The sequence below is a fragment of the Filicampus tigris genome, chromosome 15 (assembly GCF_054856515.1).
Source record: "Filicampus tigris isolate MCC_2025a chromosome 15, RoL_Ftig_1.0, whole genome shotgun sequence".
NCBI lineage: Eukaryota > Metazoa > Chordata > Actinopteri > Syngnathiformes > Syngnathidae > Filicampus > Filicampus tigris.
The window spans coordinates 6,335,028-6,359,864 of NC_141231.1; the positions used below are offsets into that span (position 1 = coordinate 6,335,028).

General features: G+C 40.0%; 1 protein-coding gene across 2 annotated transcripts in view; it reads left to right on the forward strand.

Annotated features, from left to right (window-relative positions):
* pappaa (pregnancy-associated plasma protein A, pappalysin 1a) overlaps positions 1-24,837 on the forward strand; it is a 100,537-nt gene that overhangs the window by 19,965 nt on the left and 55,735 nt on the right. For both annotated transcript variants that reach the window (XM_086054144.1, XM_086054145.1), the window contains exons 3-9: positions 334-479; positions 1,160-1,453; positions 2,478-2,670; positions 3,391-3,512; positions 13,051-13,552; positions 21,008-21,136; positions 23,011-23,102. In XM_086054144.1, coding sequence (XP_085910270.1) covers positions 334-479; positions 1,160-1,453; positions 2,478-2,670; positions 3,391-3,512; positions 13,051-13,552; positions 21,008-21,136; positions 23,011-23,102 — 1,478 coding nt within the window. The remainder of the gene's footprint in view (positions 1-333; positions 480-1,159; positions 1,454-2,477; positions 2,671-3,390; positions 3,513-13,050; positions 13,553-21,007; positions 21,137-23,010; positions 23,103-24,837) is intronic.

A 24,837-nucleotide genomic window follows, 5' to 3' on the forward strand; every position in this document is an offset into this window, starting at 1 on the left:
TTTTCTTCTTGGAAAACATTTTTCTTGTAAATTAGGGTTATAAACTTGTAAAATGACATTTGAGGAACTTTAAAAAAAAAATCTTGTAATCTTTCAACCTTATTCTCATACAATTCTGACTTTTTTCTTGTGATATTTGGAATTTATTGTCATAAAATAACTGTTGTTGATATTACAACTTTATCCCTGGGAAATTATTTCCAATATTATCACTTTTATTGTCTTATTTCTATAACTTTCTTCTCAGTTGTTCTAATTTTCTTTTCTGCAAAAGAAAACCTGATTTGTATGTAAAACGCTTCCTTTCTATGTGCTTTCTCTGTCATTTCCCAGAGCTTATTTGGATGTGAAGGAGCTGAAAGAGATCCTGCGCTTGGATGGCTCCACTCACCTGAACGTTTTCTTTGCCAACTCTTCTGATGAAGATCTAGCGGGGGTTGCCACTTGGCCGTGGGACAAAGAAGCCCTCACTCATTTAGGTTAGATGACATGCACACACACGCAAACACGCGCACACACACAGCCGCACACACATGCAAATATTCTGCGCAACCCGTATCTGGCACACCCAGACTGTTGATTTGGGGTAATTATAGTTCAAGCCTCAAGCAGCAAGCGTCTGTCTTGATCACAGCTCAAACTGTGAGGAAGCCCAGGTGGACTGTGAATAATGCATTGCGTGATTCTACTGGCTCTATTGATTGTTTGCATCAGGCACTTACAGTGGATATGAAAAGTCTACACACCCCTATAAAATGACAAGTTTTTTTGTGTTATAAAAAGATAAATCAAACTTTAAACAAATCTTTACAACATTAATGTATCTTATAACCTGTACAACTCATTTGATTAAAAAAAAAATACTGAAATAATGTGTTCTCACAAGTGTGCACACCCCCTGATAACTAGGCATGTGACTGTATTCAGGATTAACCAATCACATTCACACTCATTAAATGGGAGTTATCACATGCGTTTAAAGTGCCTCAAATCAACCATAAATCATTTTCAGATGTTCTAGTCGGCTTTTTCCGAGTCAGGAAGCTTTATTTTGATGATTTCCCGGCCCGATCAGCAGTTGTTAGACACATCCCACACACAAGGGAGCGATGACAGCTGTGACGTGGGCTGAAATACACCCTATTTTCCCCCCTCCCAGGTGGGATTGTGTTGAACCCGTCTTTCTACGGCACATTTGGCCACACCGACACCATGGTTCACGAGGTCGGTCACAGTCTGGGCCTCTACCACGTCTTTCGAGGGATCTCTGAGATTGAGTCGTGCAACGACGCTTGTTTGGAGACCGAGCCTTCCATGGAGACCGGCGATCTGTGTGCCGACACCAACCCCACGCCCAAGTACAAAGGCTGCCATGATCCTGAGCCGGGAAACGAAACCTGTGGCTGTCCGCATTTTACGCACACGCCCTTCAACAACTATATGAGTTACGCAGGTGAGGAACGGCGCATCGTGATTGTTTGTTTTCACGTTACGTTACCTTGGTAACACACACTTGTGGAACAGGCAGCTAATGTTTGATGACCGGAAGTGTTGAGATGGATTTGAGACTGCTGTGAAGTCGGTAATATCTCACTTGAAAGCGTGACAGTACATTTTTAAGTGGAAATAAAAAAACATGGCTGGTGAGCAAAATAAGATGCTGCCAAAAGGGAGTTTATGGTGCTGGTGCTGTTTACGTGCTTTGGTGCTGCTGTTTTGGTTTGCAACTGAGTTTGATGGAGCTCAACAGTTGATTATTCAATATCTGTGTGACCAACAGCAAAAGTTTTTTTTTTTCCTGACACAAAAAAGGAAGCATCTGTTGGATGGACGTGTATATCTGTCTTAAGTTATTTTGCACAATATTTTTTTACATTATATTGATTTCGGTTGTGAACTCCTATCAAGACTTTTTCTCATATCATACATTTTTCCCTCTACATTACAGCTTCATTTTCCTAAATTTGTATCTTGGAATAGTATGTATTCTTTTGCTTCTGATATTCCAACTTTATTGACTTTATTACTTTTACTACAATTCTTATATAATTACATAATGGGGAAGTACATTTTTTCCCCAAAAAACTAAATATTACTCTGTGTATTACAAGTAGTACTACAATTCTCATTTAATTGCAATATTGGTGAATAATGAAATTTAATTGTGTGTGAATTATCTTTTTTTTATTACCTTGTAATATAATGACTTTGTTCTCCATTCATTAAATCTTTTTATTCCATCCATTATCCAAACCGCTTATCCTCACCGGAAAACATTAAAACTTCATTTGCTGCTTTACAGATTTTTTTATTGTATTTCAACGCTATATTCTTGTCAAATAACATACTGGAACGCGATGAAGCCCAAATTGATTTATCAGTATATTTAATTTAATATCCATCTGTGTCCAGCAATGGTACAGTCGAAAGTCTGTCCCACTTCCCATATTCCTGCAAAACGACTGTCTTCCCCACAGATGACTCCTGTACCGACTCCTTCACCCTGAATCAAGTGGCTCGGATGCACTGCTACTTGGACCTGGTCTACCAGACCTGGCAACCTGCCTCCAAACCTCCCCCGGTGCCGATGCCCCCTCAGGTGGTGGAGCAGCATCATAACTCTGTCACCTTGGAATGGTTCCCGCCCATTACGGGACACTTTTATGACAGGTGAAATGACCTGGATTTGTTGCCTATTAATAACAATGGCTTGGCTTGGAAGTCCTAAGTGATCCTTCGTAGCCTAATTGGACATCACATCCCATTTTTAATCAAACAGTTGAGGCTGGTGTTCATTTACTCACATTCAAACTAAGGGAGCTGCCTATTAGAGCAGAGGGCTTTAATTGTATGCATTTTTAGAATATAACTATGTACTGTATACATGAACAAGGATACACACAACACTGAGGCAAGCCCACTGAAGACTTTAAATACAGTTAATATACACTCTAGTAACAAAAGGATAAAGAAAGACGTGCATATATATATATATATATATATATATATATATATATATATATATATATATATATATATATATACACACACACACACACATACACATCTAACTCTTTCATGTTTTGCAAGGAAGTTGTTTAAAATGTAGGTTAAGTCTCCATCTTGGTATTTTTTGGAATTTAACGGAGCACAGCTGTTAATGTCCGTGCGTGAACAATAGCTCCTTTTACCTGAAATAATTACAGTCAATGCCTGATTTCTTCCTGTGGTGAAAAGGGGAGGTTTACATTTAGCGGTTCAAGCGTACAATACATCGGACAACTAATCGAGAAGCGGCGTCTATTGGAGTAAGAACCACTGTTTGAGGAAATACGGCACATGTGGCCTGTATCTAAGTTGGTTGCTGTGCCTGTCTGTTGTGTTTCCTAGAGAATTGGGATCAGTGTGTGATAAATGCACTGAGGGGAGAGTTCTACTGCAGTACGCCTCCAATTCATCATCGCCCCGACCGTGCGCCCCCTCTGGACACTGGTCTCCACTCGAGGCTGAAGGTAGATATCATGTGCATGCATACCGAGCATCTGTCTACTACTTCACTAAGGGAGATGGAGGCTGCACATTCCCTGTTTGCTGTGTAAAACATCCAAACAGGAAATGAGGTTTTGCCGTTTTGTTGTCTTTCTGAGTCAGAGCTCCAACATGCAAACATTTCGCCTCCTGACTCACTTGCGAAACACGCACCCATTAGGTCGACTCCTAACGGATGAAGATTTAAGGTATCACCATTCACGTGGCGTGAGTGCTCAAGCCCGCAAACAAGTCAAAGGCTTTGTCTGAAATGAAAATTCCCCCATTAAAAAACATGAGAATTAAGCACAATAAAATATGACATAAGTGGGATTTCAGGTTAGATTTTGTTGGTGCACTGATAGCGAGTCCCCTAAATAAGCACTTTATGAGGTATTTATGCTATTAAAATACTTTTGTGTCCCATCTGTGCATCACTGAATCACTCTGGCAGCACTCACATCAAGCACACTCACTTTCTTCCTATTATGAAACTAGGATGGCACTCAAAGCACAGAATTCCACCTAATTTGGATTCACTCTCTTGTGCGTATAACTCAAGTCGGTCACCAAGATTAAAACGAATGCAAGAACGTATTGCAACGTTTGCAATGTTGACAAAATGATGACACCATTGTTCAAATAATTGTATTTATTCAGTTCTTTATTTTTTTGCATTCCGTATTTGTCTTCTACTTGTGAAAAGAAGAAAATATGTGCTTTTTATTTATTACATGAACACCAGATGGTTCATAATTCATATGAATGCATTTTAACTCAGGCTTGAGGATAATTTAACAAAACAAATGACAAAAATATCAACAATTGAATGGATTAAACATTAAAAAAAACAAAAATGGCTTCTTCATTGGCTTCTACCCCAACCCTCTACAAATATTTGTGGGAATCGCTTAAGTACTGTGGTCATGATCCGGCACATTAGAAAACAAACTTGGATCAAAAAAAAAATCAATGCAAGTAATGACTGCAACTGTACATGTCCAAAGAATATTTCTACTAACGACAGCAGTGATTACGATCTTATTCATATTTGTAGCATACAATCTGGAAGGCTTGTCCAACCAGGACCTATTACTCACGCGTTATTACACACTTTTAATGACTATTTTAGATCTTGCCCTTCTCCACATATCATAACAAATGTACTCGCGCTCCTTTCAGGCATGTCGCCAAACGACCAAATTTAATGTGTCGCCTTTATCTCGGACTCTGTGCGGTGTTTGTCTGCTTGAGTTGGCGTGCGTGCTTGTGGGTGATCTATAGATTATTTAAAGTCACTGAACCTTGCCTTAACACTCGCCATAATGTGTGTACCAGAGGCAAGTCTGGGCTTGTCCAACATGCTCTGTGTGTAAACTGTACTCAATTTTCTTTCTTGGAAAGCCTCCCTGTTTGTGTCAGCTCCCCATTTCCTCTTAACTCTGCCCGGGCCGGCGTCTCGGTAGACACCCAGCTGCCGTTTTGGGTGAATAAAGTGTCTGCAGTAGTAGACGTTCTCCTAATGTACCCGCTCATGACTGGAAACTGATGCATTTGCATTTAAACTATACGGTGAGGCTCATATCTGGTGATAAACGATGCCGTGTTACGCTGCATGTGCGAATGCATTCATGAGTTGAGCGTTCATGCATACACATCGCACCTCAAACGGCGGCGTGGTCATCGAGGGCCAGAGTACCTCTCATAAATGTTTACGACTCGATGCCCTGGCAGGAAAAAAAGCCCCAAAAGAAAAGGCACACATGGACACGAGTTCGGCAGGACGTAGAGAGGAAGAGAGGTTGTGTGCGGTGGAAAGCAACCAAAATATTTAAGCAAGATGTGTGTGGTTAGCGTCATTCACAAGGAAAGGATCCTGGCTTGATTGGAAACAGAAGTGTGCATGCATGTGAGTGAATGTGGTGCAACATCCTGTATGTATATGTGAGTATGCGCACGGTGTAAAAATGTTGATTGGTGTTAGAGCCATAAGAACATTTTGGTTGGTTAAATATTCAACTATTTGTTTACCATTTGAATAATTTTAATTGACCAGTTACAAATCGTTTGGCTGATATTTGATGTTTTATTTTATTGTTATTTTACTTAAAGTAAAATTAACAAGAATGTTTATGTACTTAGGCTCCATTGGTTGCCCTACTTGTTGAGAAAAGATAGCTGCCGTAAAGTGTGGTGTTGACGTAAGGATAATTTGGAATGCAAGTAGGGCATGGAGCAACAACTTTTTTGACCGTGAATTTGTATTTGTATTCGTGTACTTGTATTCGTGTATTCTTGTATTCGTGTGCGTGCATTCGTGTATTCACACAACTCAGGTGGAATTAAATCGAAGCCTTTTTTTGTTCAACTACAACGCCGTTGTTCTTTTGGTGTTGTCGTTGCTGGACCGAAAGGCTCATAGATGGAAGACACGAGTCAGGATTTTCATGCCCTGCTGAAGTAGCAACAAAATGACAGCAAGTTGCCGCTACAATTGGGTGTAGCCAAGGCTCGGAACAAACTATTATTGTTTCTATAGATTTCTGCCATTTTGGCACATCTTTGCGATTCCAACATCCCGCCGTGGGACGTTCTATATATTCACTATATATAGTACAACTTCAAAACATGCCCAGGCATGTTGTATACGGTTAGAAAATTGAGTTTTTGCAGATTCGAATGAAACCAAACATTATAAGATACAATCATATCTGCAGGCTCGGCGAGCATTTAAGTAAAACAATCGCTATCACATAAAAAATACGTAACTCACCATTTCAGCCTCATAAATGTCCAAGACAATGTCATAATCCATCAAAAATGATCCCATTATGTCGACAAGGGTCCAGTAAAGGTTTTGCAGTTATGTACTGTCGTTAGTCCACACCAAGTCTTACATCTATAAAGCCACGTTATTAGTTGCTGAAATCATTAGATATCTCCATCAGATTCATCAGCTTCAAATTTACTTTGGTGCACCTTTTTAGGCATCCAGGTAAAAATGCCAGGTGGAATTTTAAAGTGTTAGTATTGCAAATCGCAATGATTAATTGCAATGACAAAAACTAGAAAACAAATTTTGCAATTCATTGTAAAACATTTTTCTAGTTGGGCTGAATAATTTCGGGATCGTCCAAACGGCATTTTATTTCTAAAGGCCTCTTATACACGCTAAGATCACTGGTCAGAAGTGGCATCCTACTGGTGGATAGGTCACACAAACCAATCAGCGCCGAGCTGGTTAAAAAAAGTGTCCACGTCACACAATCACCCATCCTCGTGGAAGTCCTTGCTTTTCTGGCTGGTCACGAAAGCTAGGCGCTAAACTGACTTGCTCTATACAATGTCTGTGGGAGCTACGCGACAAGTATCCACTCCTCTATTAATCCTTGCATCCGTGGCGGCAAATAACTACATTTCTAACCAGTAGCGCTATCAGTAGAGGCAAACAAGATGTTGCTAGACATGCACCGAACAAGAAGGGAGAACATGAGAAAATTGAGACGATAATGCTAATCGCTCAGGTGAAACACAGAGTCGCAAAAGACCAGAATAGGTGTACAGTACAATTTTCACGAAAGTCCGGCTAGACTTTTGCTTGTGGACTTTTTTACTGTTCCAATCATTTGGAACTGTTCTTGTCTTATCTATTCCCATCAAATTACACCATTCTCCATGGGGCAGGAGCCCAGGACGTAGCATGCAAGCTAACAAACAAGCTCAATAACAGTCTTCCACAACTCTAAACATAATTTATGGTTGTCATCTGGAAATCAACCAACTCTAACAGTTTAGCCTCTGAACACTCCAAATTGCAACACGATGTGACACTGATTCCCCAGCTGTTTAGTCAGTGTCTTTCGCCTTCGTCAAGTGTGCGTGGTTGAGAGAGTGTTGCGAGAGTGTCGAGTGTGTGTGTGCGTGTATGTGTGTGCGGGGTGGGATTATCTTGTCTGCCTTGGGAGTGTGTAACAGTGTTTGACAGTGAGTCATTCACCATGGGAGCCAATTCTTAGAAAGCAGAACGTGTGCATGCCTGGACATGTCCCATAGTTCACCCGCCTGCCTCTTTGGATGGGGGCAGACCGAGGGCTGCACTGATAATTCAATATCAATATGTATCGCGATTGACATTTGATCAATATCAATAGAAAATGCCTGAGATAAAACTTTAGATATAAAAAAAAATGTTAAAACAAAAACGATCGCGGCATGGTGCACGATGTAGGCAGCGCGCATCCCCCCCCAAAAAACACGAAGAAGTTAAACCAACGAAGAAGAAGCTGCTAAATCAACAAAGAAGAAGCATTTAAACCAACGAAGAAGAAGTAGCTAACCCAACGGAGCATGCGTGCGGGCCCGGCAGCCGTCCACCATACTCACATCGAGCGAGCGGCGTAACTTGGTTCAAATCAATGACCAGTCTACTCTGTACAACTCTTACAATAAAATGATATTATGCATAATAACCAGATTAAACACCTCCGGATGTAGACGTGGTATACAAGTAAAGGAGTTCCCTGTCTTTGACATGCACCAGTTAGCCATAGCCGACCCTCAGCTTCACACTTAAGTTAAAATCAAGCAAATAAAATACAGTATGAATGGACTATGGCAATAATGAGTCCACTAAAAAGATAAAGTAGTCCTAAGACGGTTGTTCAACAATAATGTATACACTGCAATAGATTATTAGTTCATTTACATTGTATGAACATTGAATGAAGGCTAATGTATGTGTATCAACAATACTGGTTTGGGGTAGCACCTAATGCAAATAAGCATTTACAATGCACTGGTGGAGGAGAAACTGCGTAGGCTACATAATGATGTACATAAAAAGAGTTAACTGTTATTTTTCAAACATAGGTTTAAAACAAAGTCAGTAATTGTCAATATTAACTGATAAAAAATATTTAGATTGTGACAGTTTTTCAGACATATTGCCCAGCCCTACTAAGCACATTATGTTTAAAACTGAATTTATTTAATCTTTGTATTCATCAGTTTATTTCACTCTTTCATAGTTACGTTGACCTCTTATTAAAGTGTAAGTATTATGCTAAAATAAAATAACCTACATTGATTTTTCTCCGGGTCATGATTTTCAATAGCTAAAAAAAAGAAAAAAATCAATACATATCGATATTGACCAGTATGAAACACATATCGCCCAGCCCTAGATAGACCCCAGTAGTGATACTGTACATGGGTGATGGGTCGGTGGTTCGCCCACTTTTTGGGTGTCGTCATATTTTACAACAAACATGTATTCTTAAATTAGCAGTGTCTTTAGAGAAAATAAATTACGGTAGGCAATGGGAAAAAGTCAGTGATGGCCAGTGCTTTTGATCCAAGTCATTTTAAAACATGTATTTATTTATTTATTTTTGCCTTTTTCTCCAGTTAATATTTTTTTTCTTTTTTTTTCTTCGGATTTACAGTGTAATTTTATTACCAGTACATTAAATTGGTAAGTGAGTTTCAGTGTATCATCATTAATGATAATAATAGGTAGTAGTTGTAATAAAAATAACAACAATGACAACAAGTGGCACAGTGTCCAAGAGGTTAGCACATCCGCCTCACAGTCATGAGGTTGTGGGTTCAAATCTGGGCTCTTCGTGTATAGAATTTCCATACTATAATTATAATAATAATAACAACAATAATTATTTCATATATAGGCACTTTCCTGAGAACTCATGGATACCATATTGATCTTATAATATATACAATAACAGCAAGGAAACAAGAACACATAAAAAGGCAAAAGATTACTTCAAGAAATAAACAGTAAAAAAAAAAAAAGCAGCCAACCAAAAACAAACATACACTGGGACTGATTATACAAAAATTAGACTTAATCCAAAGCCTTATCAAGTAGTGTAACTTCACTACTACTACTACTACCACTGATAGTAATAATAATAATGATAATAATAATAATAATAATAATAATAATAATAATAATAATAATAATAATCATAATAATAATAATAATAATAATAATAATCCTCTGTGGGAGCATGTACGCCACAGCAAGAATTCTAAAAATAGAAAAAGTCTGTTCAAATAATAAATTCACAAATGGAAATATGTTCTGTTGTGCCTTTAACACCTGTAAAGTACTGTGGTTTTGACTTGACCTGCAATATTTTGACCATGCTTGCATTTGCATCTCTAAGCATTTGAACAGTAGTGCAGGAGCATCGGTAGGGCATCATAGCGGCTGATTTGCTCCTTGAAAACGCAACGAAAATGAGGCCTGCAGCAGGAGGTCACAGAGTAAAGTGAAGCTCTCCGAGTATTTCAGTAAATACTTCTGTACCAGCCTTACTTTTGTCTTTTTTCCACATTCTTCTTCTTTCATTTACCTCCACTCTGGCCACACACGCAGTTACAGTACAATAATAAATGTGTTGAGATAATGTGGCTTGGAAAGCATATTCAGTATTCACTTGATTAAACAGTGGAATTTTGCACGGTGCCCAGAAATGAGGTTAGCAAATGGCTTCGTCGCTCGCCAGCTTGGAAGTGCACTAAAGGAAATCGGGGGAGAACATAGTGTCTGCCTCTCACTGGCTTCTCAAAGTGCTTGATGAATGTTAGCGTACGTCACTTGGGATAATGCGAGTTAGCTGTGTGCCGACTCCAAATATGGAGCGTTTGTGACTCTTCGGGGTTGTAATGACTTTGCTGAACTGAGAGCCCCTCACGGCAGGCCCCCCTCTCGCAAGGTACACACCTCGTTTGGCTCGCAAGAACTCACAATGAACTCTCAGTTTCACCTCCACCTTCATGTCGCAAGAGGTGCACATGCTTGAGAAATTAAAAAAAGAAAAACCTTTAGGATGCACATTCTCCATCTGTTGGCCCTCGTAAATAAGATCCAAAGCCTTAAGCACACACAAGAGAACATTGTGGCATCCTGTTTGGATTTCATGCATCATTGCACCATTATGTTCAATGGATGTAAAATGTACACACCACTGTTGAAATGCCAGGTTTTTGTAATATAATAAATGAGACAAAGATATACCCTTCCTGCTGGCAGCCGTAATGGCCAAGAACGTCCTGGAAATACACCAGCCGTTCGGGAAAATTGCACGCACATTTTTTTTTTTATTTAGTTTTTATTTAATATATTGTTTGTGATATTTTAACATTTGTTTTATTCATTTATAATACATTTAATTTCACACAATTTGCGTATGCTTTTATTTGAATACATTAAGTGGAAATATAGTATTTGATCGTGGGCAATGTGTTCATGGTTGCCTCAAAGTTGACATCGGCGAGTGCGGCTTCCTTCCACAATCCAAAAATGTCCATGTTAGGTTCACTTCTAATTGTCTATAGGTGTAAATATTCATGTGAATGGTTTTGTAAATGTGTGCTCTGCAATTTGCTCCTTTGACCAATCCAGGTTGTGCTCTGCCTTTCGCCCAGAGTGAGCTAAGATAGATTCAATTTTTTTCAAAATATTTGTATTGCCTCAAAGAATGATATAATAAAAATTATACAATATAGTTATGTGTAACATTTGAATATGCAAAACATTAAATTATATATGCACAGTAAACCCATCACCCACCCCACCTCACCTCGGCTTGGCATATCATGGTTAGCACAAAATGCTAGTTAGAGATGTAAAAAACAAAAACAAAACAGGGAGACAACTAGATGGGCAATGACTTCAACTTTGTGAAGTAAGAGATAAGGGGTTACATTTTTTTTTTCTTTTTTGAAAATTCCATCAGTGGACCCCTTAAAGTGTACTTAATCTTTTCAAGTTTCAAAAAGAACATGGTGTGCTTAAGCCACGGAGAGATAAGAAGGATAACTTAGGAGACTTTCACTGCAGTAGTAAACAACGTCTTGCCAGTAAAGATGTGAAGGCTATTGAGTGTACAATTCAATGCAAGAGAGGTTCTGGAATACCAAATGTAGAAACCAACGAGGAAGGCTGCCCATTCACCTGAAGTACAGCGGGCATTGTACCAAAATATCCGTTCCAGAAATTAACCAGGTTGTGACTAGAATAAAACATACGATTAAGGTCACATGGAGCCATGACATTTCTCGCATTTATGCACAACATCTGTATATATTTGAGAAAGTCTGGATTTTGGAAAATGGACCCTGAACCTTAAACTGGATAAGTCCCAGGTGAGCACAGGAGTTGGTAAATCACAGAAGTCAACATCTATTTGCATGCCTAATTTATTTCCCATGCAATCTTAATATTAATGCCCGACGGGTCGCCTAAGGCCAAAATGTAGTCATAAATACTAGAGATTGTTCCCCTCTGCTGTGGATTAAGAAAGAACAATTGCTCCCAGGTCTGCCTTGAAGGTTAAAAAGGTGAATTAGGAAAACCTTTGAAAACAAAATCACAAACCTGAAAAAAATGAAACAAATGATTCGACAGGAGGTTATAAGCAGAAGTTACGCTAGCAAAACGATCAAATACGCCGTGTCCATATACATTGTACTGTCTTGAATTGTTTAATACCCTTGCCATACCACATTGAAAGTACCGTCTAAAAGCAATGCAGGAATTAAGCATTTGTTGCGTAATGGGCCAAGGCGGATGCATCCCGAAATTTAAAGCGCCGTCCAAACTTATAACACATTCTAAGAGTATGCGAACCACTTGGTTGTCTGTATATAATGACGGTTTTGTGGGTAAAGATGAATAAAGGAGGGCAGGTAGAGAGAAACCCCTACAGAAGGATAGTTCCCATCTACACCAAGGGAAATCAGGAGCAGTTAACCAGAAGCTAAGTTCGTGCACATGAGCAACCCAATAGCAGGCTTGAAAATGAGGTAACGCCAGAAAGCCACTAAGTCTACAACTTTGTAGTCATGTTTTATGAACTGGTTTCCCACCCTAGATAAAAGAAGAAACAATCCAATCCAGGGAATTAAAGACAAAAAAAATGGCAAAAAGATGGATCAACTGCAATAGGAAAATAATTTTTGGTAATATATTCATTTTTATAACATTAATCCTGCCAATCAGTCAAAGGAGGAGTTTACTACACCTTTGAGATAAGAGGAGAGAAATTACCGGATTAAAGATTCCAGTTCAGCCACCACCCTGAAGAGGACAAGCACTTTAGAAAATGGTTGGCTGAAAGAAAAGTGTAGCAATGATTTGTTTAATATCAATCTGTATTTTTTAGCACTTGTCCTCATTAGTGTAATCACGAGCCAGAGTCTATTCCAGTTGACTTTGAGTCGGAGTCATTTTACAACTTGGACTGGTTGCTAGTCAATCACAGGTCACATATAGACAAACACCAAATCATGTTAGAATTTACACCTACGGACAATTTAGAGTCATCAATTCACCTAAGAAGCACGTTTTGGAAATGTGATAGGAACTACCCGCGCAGAACATTGTCATCGCCAAACGGACATGTTCCAATAACCACTAAACCTCTGCATTGCCAATATGTTTTTTTTTTGTTGTTCTTTTTTTGACATTTATATTTTTGTGACTGTACCCCTCAGGCCCTCCAGATGTTGAGCAGGCCTGCGAACCAAGTGTGCGCACCTGGAGCCCCAATGCAGGGATCGAGCAGGGCATTGTCGGCCTGTCCGAGTGCCCCCTCCAGGGCTGCATGCTCCAGCTGGAGTTCCCCCATCCGCTGGTGCCGGATTCGCTGACTGTTTGGGTCACGTTCTTCAGCCCTGAAGAAACAGCGCTACCGGCTATCCACAACATCCTGCTGCTCACCGTCAGTGGCAATAACATCTCCCTCGGGCCCAGCAACGTCTTCTGCGACACCGCACTCACCCTGAAGCTGGACGTTGAGGAGGAAGTCTTCGGGGTGCAGTTCTTCACCATGGAGCAGCACCTGGAGATCGACGCCACCCTCTTGGCTTCCAAGCCAGACTGCGCTCTGTGCAATGACTGCCAACCACTGCGCTACCGTCTGCTGCGCCAGCCGCCATTCACCCACGCGCCACATGGTCTCATTTTCAATGAACCGTCACGTCGATATACAGACAGGTGAGTCACCTGGTAGGTAAATTGCTTTTTGAGTCAACATTCCATGTTGTTTGTGATGCTCCCTTGGAAAATCTGTGAATTAAAACCTAGAGACAAGACCATGACCTAATGGTTTGGTACATGTAAAATTATTGAAAAAGACACAGGTATGTATAATAATAAACTGTTATATATACATGTCCTGTGTATTTTGATTGAGTATCCCAGGAAAGTCAGGAAACAGAGGTAGTGTTTTCTTCAACACTTGCTTTAAAGTGGAAGTGTAATTAGGGATTTTTATGTCACAGTGAAGTGGATGTGTGTTTGTTTATGTGAGCAAACTAAACTCACAAACATGGTCTCGCAATAGCGGATTTCCTTTTCAGTGCCGCCGCGGAAAATGAGTAAGCCACCGATTCTCTTAGAGTTTCAAACCTGCGGTCGGACATGTATTTCCAAAGTCGCAGGTCAATCGTTGCCCACATTTGTTTTTTTCCTTGTTCCGTGAAGCAAGGGCAAACAGATGGCTTGTTGAAAGTATTATGTGCACACTGTGGTGAGAGTTTAGTGCTGTGCTCTTGCGGAATGTGCTGACTTGCCAAAGATTTGTGCTATACGTGGCACCGATGTGTGTTGTGCCATCTTGCTATCATGCCGTCAGCGCGGTTCACATGAGAAGGAAAATCGCCTGATAAGATTCGAAGGGTGAGTATGGGTGTTACACAAGATGGAGCGATGATACTTGTGTTGCATAAAGTGCCCTCACAACAACTTCCTGGTTTTGGACAGCAGGAGGTCTTCCAATGGCTGCACCAAGTAAGATGCATTTTATTTGATGGGAGGCTTTGGCACACCTCATTGAATATTGACCTACTGTAGGTAGTTTAAAAGCTGCGGCGCATTTCATGAGCTGCGGTTGCATTCCCGCGGTCGAGGTCAGTGGCACTGGTTTACTGTTTACCTTCTTGAGTGCATATGGAATCTTGTCACTGGTCAGAGGGGTTTTGTAGCGTGATTGCAACAAAGAAAACACATACTTGCTTGTTTATTTAGAACACAATACATATAAATGGAGTTCTGAAAACATTATCCCTGGCATAGGGTGCCATCACGAATTGGTTTTGGAAAAAAGAAAGTGTTTAGCTGAGTCTTGTTTATCACAAATGTTCTTCCTTCTTGAGGGTCTGCTGTGCTCTCTAGTGTCAGACCACTGGCCTTTACCTGAGCTGGATCAAACTGAGCAGAAGGAGCCATTGGAGTTTTTTCCTCGGCTCCATTCTTGGGTGGCGGTTTGTTTGGAATGACCCAAGACTGGAAGGTCAAAACAAAAGGATAAATTATGGTGCAAAATCAGGACGTGTGAAATGAAGAGGAGACGCGTAGGGTTGAAGGTTGGACTATTTGGGGTTAAATCATCGGGGAGGGCCAATAGATGGTAGAGGAGAACATTCGGGGGTTGAGAATGCATGAGTGGGGGGTAGGGGGAGGATTTGGTCTGACCCCCATTCAGTCGAGGCACCCCAGTCGATGGGCTAATCCTCTCAGTGATGTGGGTTTCAGAGCTGTCACTGGGTCAAAGGCTATCTCAGAACTGATGTGACGGGACCTCCCAGAGAAGTAACTCCCCACACCCCCTCTCTAATTGGGAAAGACCTAGGGATTGACAGCTCTTTCCCATAATATCTCATGACAATCCCCATGGCTCCTTTGTTGAGAGGGCTACTAAACACAGATCAATCAAGGTACACCTGAAATCAGCTCTTCCAAATAATCCAGTTTAGTAAACCACCCTAATTCGTGTTTGGGACGGATTTAATCTCCTACCAATTCATTGCCTCTTTGAACACTGGCCATCATCATTTCATCCACATGGAACCGGCGTTTTGGAAGCTGGAAAATGATACATTTTATAACTGTGTTCCAGAGTATCTACGATAGTTTTGTTTTTGCATATGAACGACTCAGTTTCTATGCGAACATAGTTAATTTCGAGGCAGAGGAAAGGTTGAGTGTGAAGTTTATCACACAAGACTCATTTGTGTTGAAAGCAATTGTCTGTCACACACATTGAATTAATTGAATGCACAAAGCTGTGCCTAGTTTGTGAATGTCAATGTACCACTTTGTTTAAGTTTGGTGAAGGCACAAGCGAATAAGATTTGTATCTTTCACGTTACACCTCCGATGTTCAAATTTCCGTGAAAAGACATGCGAAATTGGATTTTGTTTTTGTTACAGTGGTAACTCAAAACTGAAACGACAAAGTTTTGTGCAATTTGTTGTTTGACCAGAATGTCAGATAGATAGAGGGTAGTACTTGGACAAAACCTATACATGCACGGGGTGAACATGCAAACTCTACAGGAAGTCCAGAGCCGAAATTTAGATAGATAGATAGATAGATAGATAGATAGATAGATGTCTCCGTCTTCCAACACACCTGATTTAAATGATCAGGATCATTATCAGGCTTCTCAGAGTTTGCAGACTCGGGCACCCCTGCTTTAGAGTTAGACATCTAGACATCAAAAGACATGTTTGTGTCTGAACATTAATTTGAATGACAATTAGGGGCTATATAAAATAAATGCAGCCCATTTAACTCTAAAAAGCATCAAAACAATAGATGAATATCAACTCCCATATTGACAAAACGATTCTTACCTTGTTTCTTGTTCTTGTAGATAGCTAAAGGTTTGTCTGTTTTAGCTATCCAAGATCTCTTAGCAAAGACCAACAAGCAGATACAAGAAACAACTTCATATGAACGCACGAGATATACAATAACACTCTTTTTAATCTAAGTGGACGCTTACAAACTTTGGAAGGTATATTTCATCTACCTTGTACTAGACTTTTAGACGGCCTCAAGATAAAAACCCCTCATTCTTTTCCGACAAGCTTCTTGAGAGGAATGTCGGGATCCACAAACGAATGACATCTTATCAGTGATAAAGACTTGTATGGCTGACTTCTTTGCCGGCATGTAAATGGATTACAAGTGTCTTGTTTTACCTTTCATCTCTTCTGTCCCCAAACATTATAGTCAGCATCAGCAAGGAAAGAGTTCACTCTTTTTTTTCTCTCTGCATGTATTTACACCAGCTGTGCCCATCTCATTTTGACAAAAAGCAGAGTTTTTTCTGTGAATACAAAATAATTACTTTTATTGTACTTTCGGTGTTCAGTGCTGTAATCCTGGGGATCGGGAAATGGATGATGAGGTGATCCAAGATGGTTGATTGACTAGTTTGATCTGTATCCGTGAATATGGATATTCAGCCATCAAAATGACATGTCTTGGGCTTATAGTGTCTTATATTTTCGCTTATTGTTTTATTTCTACTACACTCCTTTGGCACTGTAAATCATTTTGATTAGCCTGGACCGTTTATAAATAAACCTGCCATGCATGCCTCAACATCAACCACAGAAAAGTCTTTTGTAGTGTGAGACATATATATCTACCGGTAATCACTAAAATAGGAAGCATTTTTTATGGGATTCTGAATCAACTGTGTACTTATATTAAAATCTTTACTTACTCTCAACACCCAAGGTAAAGTCTAATTTCCAACCGTCATAGCATGATGGTAGTGTGGTACCAGGAATTCAAACGCAATCTATTCCGTGATGTTAGTTGTACTTGGACTTGGTCCCATTAAGATCACTTCTAATTGCAATAATTCATTCCAGAGTACAAACAGTCACAATCATAAAAGATTATTTTTTTTTAGGTAATGCAAAATGTTAAAGCATGACAGACAAGCATTTGGCAGCTAACCAATTCAATCTGTGAGAGCCAACACCAGACGCTAACATAGCGGTCTACCTTTTTTACTCCCTCCTTCTTGTAGAACAGCACAAATTTATGGACTTGTATGAATGACACCCGTCCCAGAACCATATCCAAGGCATTTGTTCATAAAAAGCTACTCAATACTCGATCAGAGTCATATTGACACAGAACTAGAAGTTGAAACTCACCTCAATAAAATCTGTAATAGCGCTTAATAAAAGCAAACATTTCTCTGCTTGGTCATCTACTTGACTACTGGCTGGCCATCTCCAACTAACATTCGCTCAATGTTGGATGCAAGTAAGTGGACACTGCCAGAGTCTTTTCTATTTTATTTTCTGTTACCAGAAAAATCCCATCAGCAAAAAAGTGTATGAAAATGTCAAATTTTAGAATACACAGAGTTAATCCTTTGGTGCTGGTTAAACTGAGGTACAAGAGGCGCCCTGAGGCGTCACGAGATATGCTGTCATAATGCATGGTGAGATTTTAAACAAACAAAAAAACATAAACACTTTAGGCGGATATGTTTTAGGAATTTGGATACATACCAAATTGTAAAGCTTTAAAGTGCCCCTGTTTGTAAAGTGTCATCATCCTTGATCCATCCATTTCCCTTAGGATCCTCAATAGTGTCACAAATACACTGTAGACTGGTCACACCTCAGGACAATTTAAAATATACAATGAACCTAATATGTAAATTATTGGAATGCGGGAGGCAACTGTAGTACTTGGACAAAACCTATACATACACGGGGTGAACATGCAAACTCTACAGGAAGTCCAGAGCCGAAATTTGAACCTCATACATCAGAACTGGGAGGCAGATGTGCTAAGCATTCGGACACTCTGCTGCCTGTTCTGGAACACAATACAAATTGAAAACATTATTTGACACATTGGAAAGATGTGAAAAGATGATGGCCATTGTGTTTTAACAAGAAATAATTCTTAAAATTTGTTCTTAATTAGTTGGTCCCACATCCAGAATGGTAAACTTCTTGATCCCACAACCAAGTGGTCGTTTCAGTCATTTCAGTCCACCAGTAGCGAATTAGACGCTGGCTTCAACTTGACACAACCGCAACGACTGCAGCCCATTGTTTCTGTGTTTGTCTTCCATCAAACCCGCCATTGTCCACATTGCCAGGACAGGATGTGCTGTGGTCATTTTTTTGTGGGACTCCATTGAGTCATCAAACTGATCATCATTTTGTGTGCGTAGAAGTGAAGCTTTGTTAGCCACAGTCGCTATCATTGTGATGGAGGTGCTGGCTGCCCGAGAAACTGTGGTTGAAGCAGGATGTGAGTGACGACTCACGACCCAGTGGGCATCAGACTTGTTTTATGGTTGGAATAGCTTTGAGGCATTGCAGAAGCTGAATAGTGCAAAGACGAAACTTAAACGAAAGATGCTAGATGCTAAGATGCTAAGCTAATTCATTTAGATGGCTTCTACATACTTGTTCATGTTTGAGCGGAGCCACCGTATCCCAACACTGCATGAGTTTGCATTGAAGAGGGTGTTTAAGATCATACATATTGTTTTAATAATACAAAAAACACCACATAAAATGTCCAAGTTTTTTTTAACAATGAAACTTGTTTTTTTTTTCCCCATGACATACAGACAGGCAGCTCTTGTCTGTCTGGAATGTGTTGAACAAATGCAACAGAAATGGAAATAATACATACAAGAGCATCCAAGGACCATAGCTGGAGATGTCATAAATAAAATAACATCACATAAATACGTTTTACCAGAAGTCTTCTCGCACAGTAATCAAAATCATTCTTTGACATCCAAATCCACTTTCCGTCCTGCTAAACATTAAATCACTCCAACATCGCTGTATTTTTTTTTTTTTTTTGGAAATTCCATAGGATATTCCTACAAAACTTGATGGTCCACATGAAACAATTTACTTTATCTATCAGTCCTATTTGGCCCTAATTTACCAACTCTGCCCCCAAACTTGTTCCTCCCTTTTACCCCTGCTATGATTAAACAAAACATACTGTATACATGCAGCTCCCGTTACACATTAAACAACAAGATATAGGCTTTATTATGCTTAAAGAGTAGGAAACTGTGAACTTTTTTCCCCTAGTATTGTGAATATAAATTGTTTTACAAATATTTCTAGCATATTAAATATCACACCAATAGAAATTATAGGGTGTGAAAATACTTGACTAGTAGAACGAATAAGACAGTATTGTCTTTTTTGTAATCAATAAATACTGTGTGAAACAATACGAGGACAATTCACAAATGTTTATTTACATATAGAACTGTACATAGTGGCGGCACGGTGGTCGACTGGTTAGCACGCCTCACAGTTCAGAGGTCGTGGGTTCGATCCCGGCTCCGGCCTCCCTGTGTGGAGTTTGCATGTTCTCCCCGTGCCTGCGTGGGTTTTCTCCGGGCATCCGGTTTCCTCCCACATTCCAAAAACATGCATGGTAAGTTGATTGGATACTCTAAATTGCCCCTAGGTGTGATTGTGAGTGCGGATGTTTGTCTCTGTGTGCCCTGCGATTGGCTGGCAACCAGTTCAGGGTGTCCCCCGCCTACTGCCCAAAGACAGCTGGGATAGGCTCCAGCACGCCCCGCGACCCTTGTGAGGAGAAGCGGTACAGATAATGGATGGATGGACTGTACATAGTATACCACAAAAAAATGGTGAATGGAACAAAGATAACATGATCTTATTTGTTCATAGCTATTTATGTGCAAAACAACTACAATCTGAAGCAACATTTAATGATATACTGTACGTACGTACATAAGCATATACATAATAAACAAAACAAAATATTGTAGTTGGCACTGGATACTGTGTGAAACAATAAAACAATGTGTGAAACATCCAATTACACACACACACACACACATGCATACACACACACACATCAACACACTACGCAGGGCATTTGAAAGCCAAAAGCAAAACTTAAATGAGAAATAATAACCATGAATAGCAAATCAAGTATAAATGATGAACTCAACTATAAGCAAATAAGAAAACTGTAAATGACACATTTGCAAGGAAGAGTGCTGCATATTTTTTATTTTATTTTATTTTTTTATAAAGGATAGGATACATGTGAGAAAAGGCTGCTTGCACTTTTGTACTTTTACAGTTTTCTCGTTTGTTTGCTTATGGTCTTCAGTTTTTCATTTATCCACTGATTATTTTTCCTTTTTAGTTCTTAAACCTTTTTTTGGGTTCTTTATAGTTTTAAGTTTTCTCATTTAAGTATTGTTTTTTTCCTTTCAGACCTTTTATTTTCAGCCTTCCTTATCATGCCGACTCAAGAAACCGTCATGGCGACATACATCCGTAAAGTGAGTAGTCCTCAATAATTCCAACCATTCCGCTTGTGTGTTCCTCATGATGGTTCTTTGACTCGCTATGATGGACAAGCAAAGGGAGCGTCTGTGGGTATTGTGTGTTTTGGCTCATGGAAGCGTCGCTGCTAAAAAGATGCCGCAAAACACAACGTCCCGACATGCAGTTTTCCACCAGGCTGGTCCAAATGTCTTCGCAGCGTATAATCTTTTAGTAATTGTGGTTCGCTCTGACGTTGCTTGGAGTCTTCCCGTTTTCCTGAAATGCACAGCCGTTTTTGTGACGTTAGGCTCTCTCTCTGTGTTTCTGTATCTCAAGGGATGTGGAGCCACATGTTCCGTACACCTATCAGGTCCAAACCATCTCCAGTCGTAGCGAAAGCGAGCCTTCCCCACCGCTGGTGCATGAACTTGGGGCAACCTACTGTGGGGATGGATGGATCCAAAGGTGAGCCAAACCTACAGCATTCATACCAGGCATTTTCTCCAATAGTTCTTGATGAAGTGTTCTTGAACTGGGGGCTTTAGTAATGTCGTGCCTACTTTCCATTTGGCTGCAGATCTCCCCGTTCTTTGCTGCCCGTAGTCACATGTTGGATATAATGTTTCCTGAGAGTGGGCTGTAACACATATCAATTTGTACAATATGAGAGACCCTACACGTGACTAAGAAATAATCGTGATTTTATATATATATGTGTATATATATATATATATATATATATATATATATATATATATATATATATATATATATATATATATATATATATATATATATATGCATACATACAGAGCTGAGCACCTAACACTGTGGTGGCAGCAGCCGCCCTTCGCGGGTCGGTGACCCTACCCGGTTGGCTCATGGCTGTCGCCTAGCCATAGAAGTGACGCGATGCGGTTCATGACGCAAAGTCAGAATCGGCTAAGTACGTCTAATGCCTACAATGAGCCAACAAGTTCAACACACAAATGCACATATCCAGCTAATATTTAGCTTATAGCATATGTAGTTAAACCAAATATACATACATACTGTACATACACATACAGCATATGGTTACATAGACTGCTTAGATTAGATAGACTTTCCTTGCTTGTCCTTAAAATGCAGCGTTGTATTTGTCATATATATTTTCTTTCTACAGAAAGGCAAGGTTAGCCAATCAGTTGGTGTTCAGTAGCATGCTTTCAGTAACAGCTGCATTAATGTATTGTCTTGAACTTCTAAAGAATAAAGCTCTTATGAAAAATAATATTAAACAATAATACAAAAATGTTTATTAAAAATACATCTACTGGTTAAAAACAGACCTTTGAGTAATTCATGGTAAAGTAACTTTTTTTTTGTTTGTTAAAAATCGGACTCAAAAACCAGAATCGAATCAAAGAATCGGAACCGGAATTGTCCAAATTCAATACGATGCCAAACCCTGGTGGTACTCTTCAGCCATCTGTCTATCCACCTTTTTGGCAAGCCAGACAAAATAGTAATGGCCTATATGTCTGTCAGACCATCATTTTAAATGGGTTCCGTTAGCATTTCCCTCGACAAACTCCACCCCCGTCTAACGTCGCCTACAAAATGGGCGTCCATCATAGGCGGATAGATGGATTTGTCCCTCGGATAGGTGGAATGGCCATATATATCCATCCATTCATTATCTATAACGCTTATCCTCACTAGGGTCGTGGGCGTGCTGGAGCCTATCCCAGCTGTCTTCGGGCAGTAGGCGGGGGACACCCTGAATTGGTTGCCAGCCAAACACACAGAGACAAACCAACAACCGCACTCACAATCACACCTAGGGGCAATTTAGAGTATATATATAGTAATATATATATATAGTAATATATATATATATATATATATATATATATATATATATATAGTAATATATATATATATATATATATATATATATATATATATAGCGAGAGAGAGCGAGAGAGAGAGGTGCAGCTTGGCTGAGTCCGATTTCCTTTCACAGGATATATATATATATATATATATATATATATATATATATATATATATATATATAGCGAGAGAGAGAGGTGCAGCTTGGCTGAGTCCGATTTCCTTTCACGCCAATACTTAAATACGGCAGCCTCATTGTGTTTATTATTGTGGTTATAGGCTACTGTATTTTACCCACACATTTTCACAATTGGATTCTTGTGGAGATGCCTGGTGCCTTAACTGTATTGCGCCCAGTCAGTGTACACACGGAGAGAGTCTTCTACTGTATGACGTTTGATTGTATGTTGTTTGGCAAGTCTGAGTGTGGATGTTTCCTTAACCACCTCCTGATGTGTTAGTTCCAAAGGAGAGGAGTGTGATGACATGAATTCCATGAATGGTGACGGCTGCTCCAGCCAGTGCAAGAAAGAACCTTTCTTCAACTGTGTTGGTAAGTCAATTACATTCATATTTTGTTGCCTGCAAGTCCATCCATACACTCAGAAAGCCTCAAAGCTTTGCCTTTCTTTTAAAAAGTCTGGAAATCATTACATTTCCAAGGAGTGACTCATCCTATTTTAAATTGCTAAATGACTGGCATATCCGACATTCTTTTTCACCAATAGATGGATGGGTTTCCTGTGTTGCTCTCCTGCTGAAGACCAGCACCCCCCCCCTCCCCCCGACCGTACCCCAGATCCCCCCCGCTGACCTCCCCGCACTGTTCTCCTTGTTGCATGTGTTTGCACATGTACACGACATGCGAGCAGGCGCATGCATGTGGGAACGTCTGTGAAGTGGCTGCTTTAATTCCTGTTGGATTGCCGGATGACTGCATTGGCCGTGCTGTTTTTCCACCAATTGCAAGGCTCAAGTGTGTGTGTTTGTCCGTGTGTGTGTGTGTGTGTGTAGTTATGCACAGAATTTGGATAGCATGATGATGGGACATTCTATCTGCTCCCCCTACAGGCTGTTCAGGCAATATTTTTAGTACAAGAAGTGTAAGAATAAGTTAAACACTATTATTAATATTAATAATAAGGCATTGAAACAACGGTACAGATGGAGGGAGAATACAAGTCGCCTACATAGACTAAGCTCATGTGCACTGTAGGTTCCATCCTTCCCTCCTTCTTTTATTATTTTTGCCTTGGTAAGTCAGCCAGAAGATATAAGTATCCTGAACTGAAATGACCTAACAACCAAAGCCATTTCTAATTAGCTAATTTGTTAATAGATTGTATAGGGTTCATTTCTACGGCCACCAGTGGTGGCATTCAGTGCTAGCTTTGCAAAAAGAGACAGAAATAGCCAAAGGAAAATGCACTTGGGGAGTTAATTCTTTCTATGCTAAGCTTGAAAGTCTTGCAAAACATGTTGGCAGTACAGTACAGTAATTGTTCACTACCCTTGTTTTTGCGATATTTGAGGAGTTGGACTTTGAATGTTTCTTTGTAATTGGTTTGGTTATGCATGCTTGTTGAAGGTTGTAAATTGCTGATTGATGGAAAAAACGGAAACAAAACCAGTGTTAGAAGCCAAAGAAATCAGCGAATCTAGACACTGAGGTTCTTATGTAACTTTGCTGTTGCAATACAATGTCTTCAAAACGAAATTTTGGCGTTACGCACAAGGTGCTCTGGCTGGTTGACCAATGTTATAAAGCTGAGAGATTCCCTTATTACTGGGCTTTTAAAATAATGCCTTGTTTCTTCCACTTTTTCCATTTTCTCTTTAAATGATCCAAAATCCAACAGTGGACTCCTAGCCTACACTATTCTTTTTTCCTCTGTAAATTCTCATGAGCTACCATTTGAGCTTCCTTCTGTCTCAGTTTTGCCATCACCTCCTGTTCCCATTAAGTGCAAAGCATCTGTGCCCCCTCAGTAGCCCCTCAGTTCACCATCCAGTGTAGCACAGAATTGACTTTCGTTTTTTTGGACCGCACTGGGGAGGGCTGGAATTTCGAGAAGGAGGCCCTGGCCAACTTGGCACTGAACGCCGTCTCCCCTCCCCATTCTCCTAAATGGAACCCCATCAGCTAACAGCGCTTTAGCTGTGAGCAGTGAGGCCCTTCTCCTCCAGCCCCATAAGCTTCCACTTCTAGACTTTGAACCCGGTGTGGGTCTGGAAAAATAAGTACCGTAGTTGTATTTTTCTTGATTTTGTCTGATACCCCGTACCAA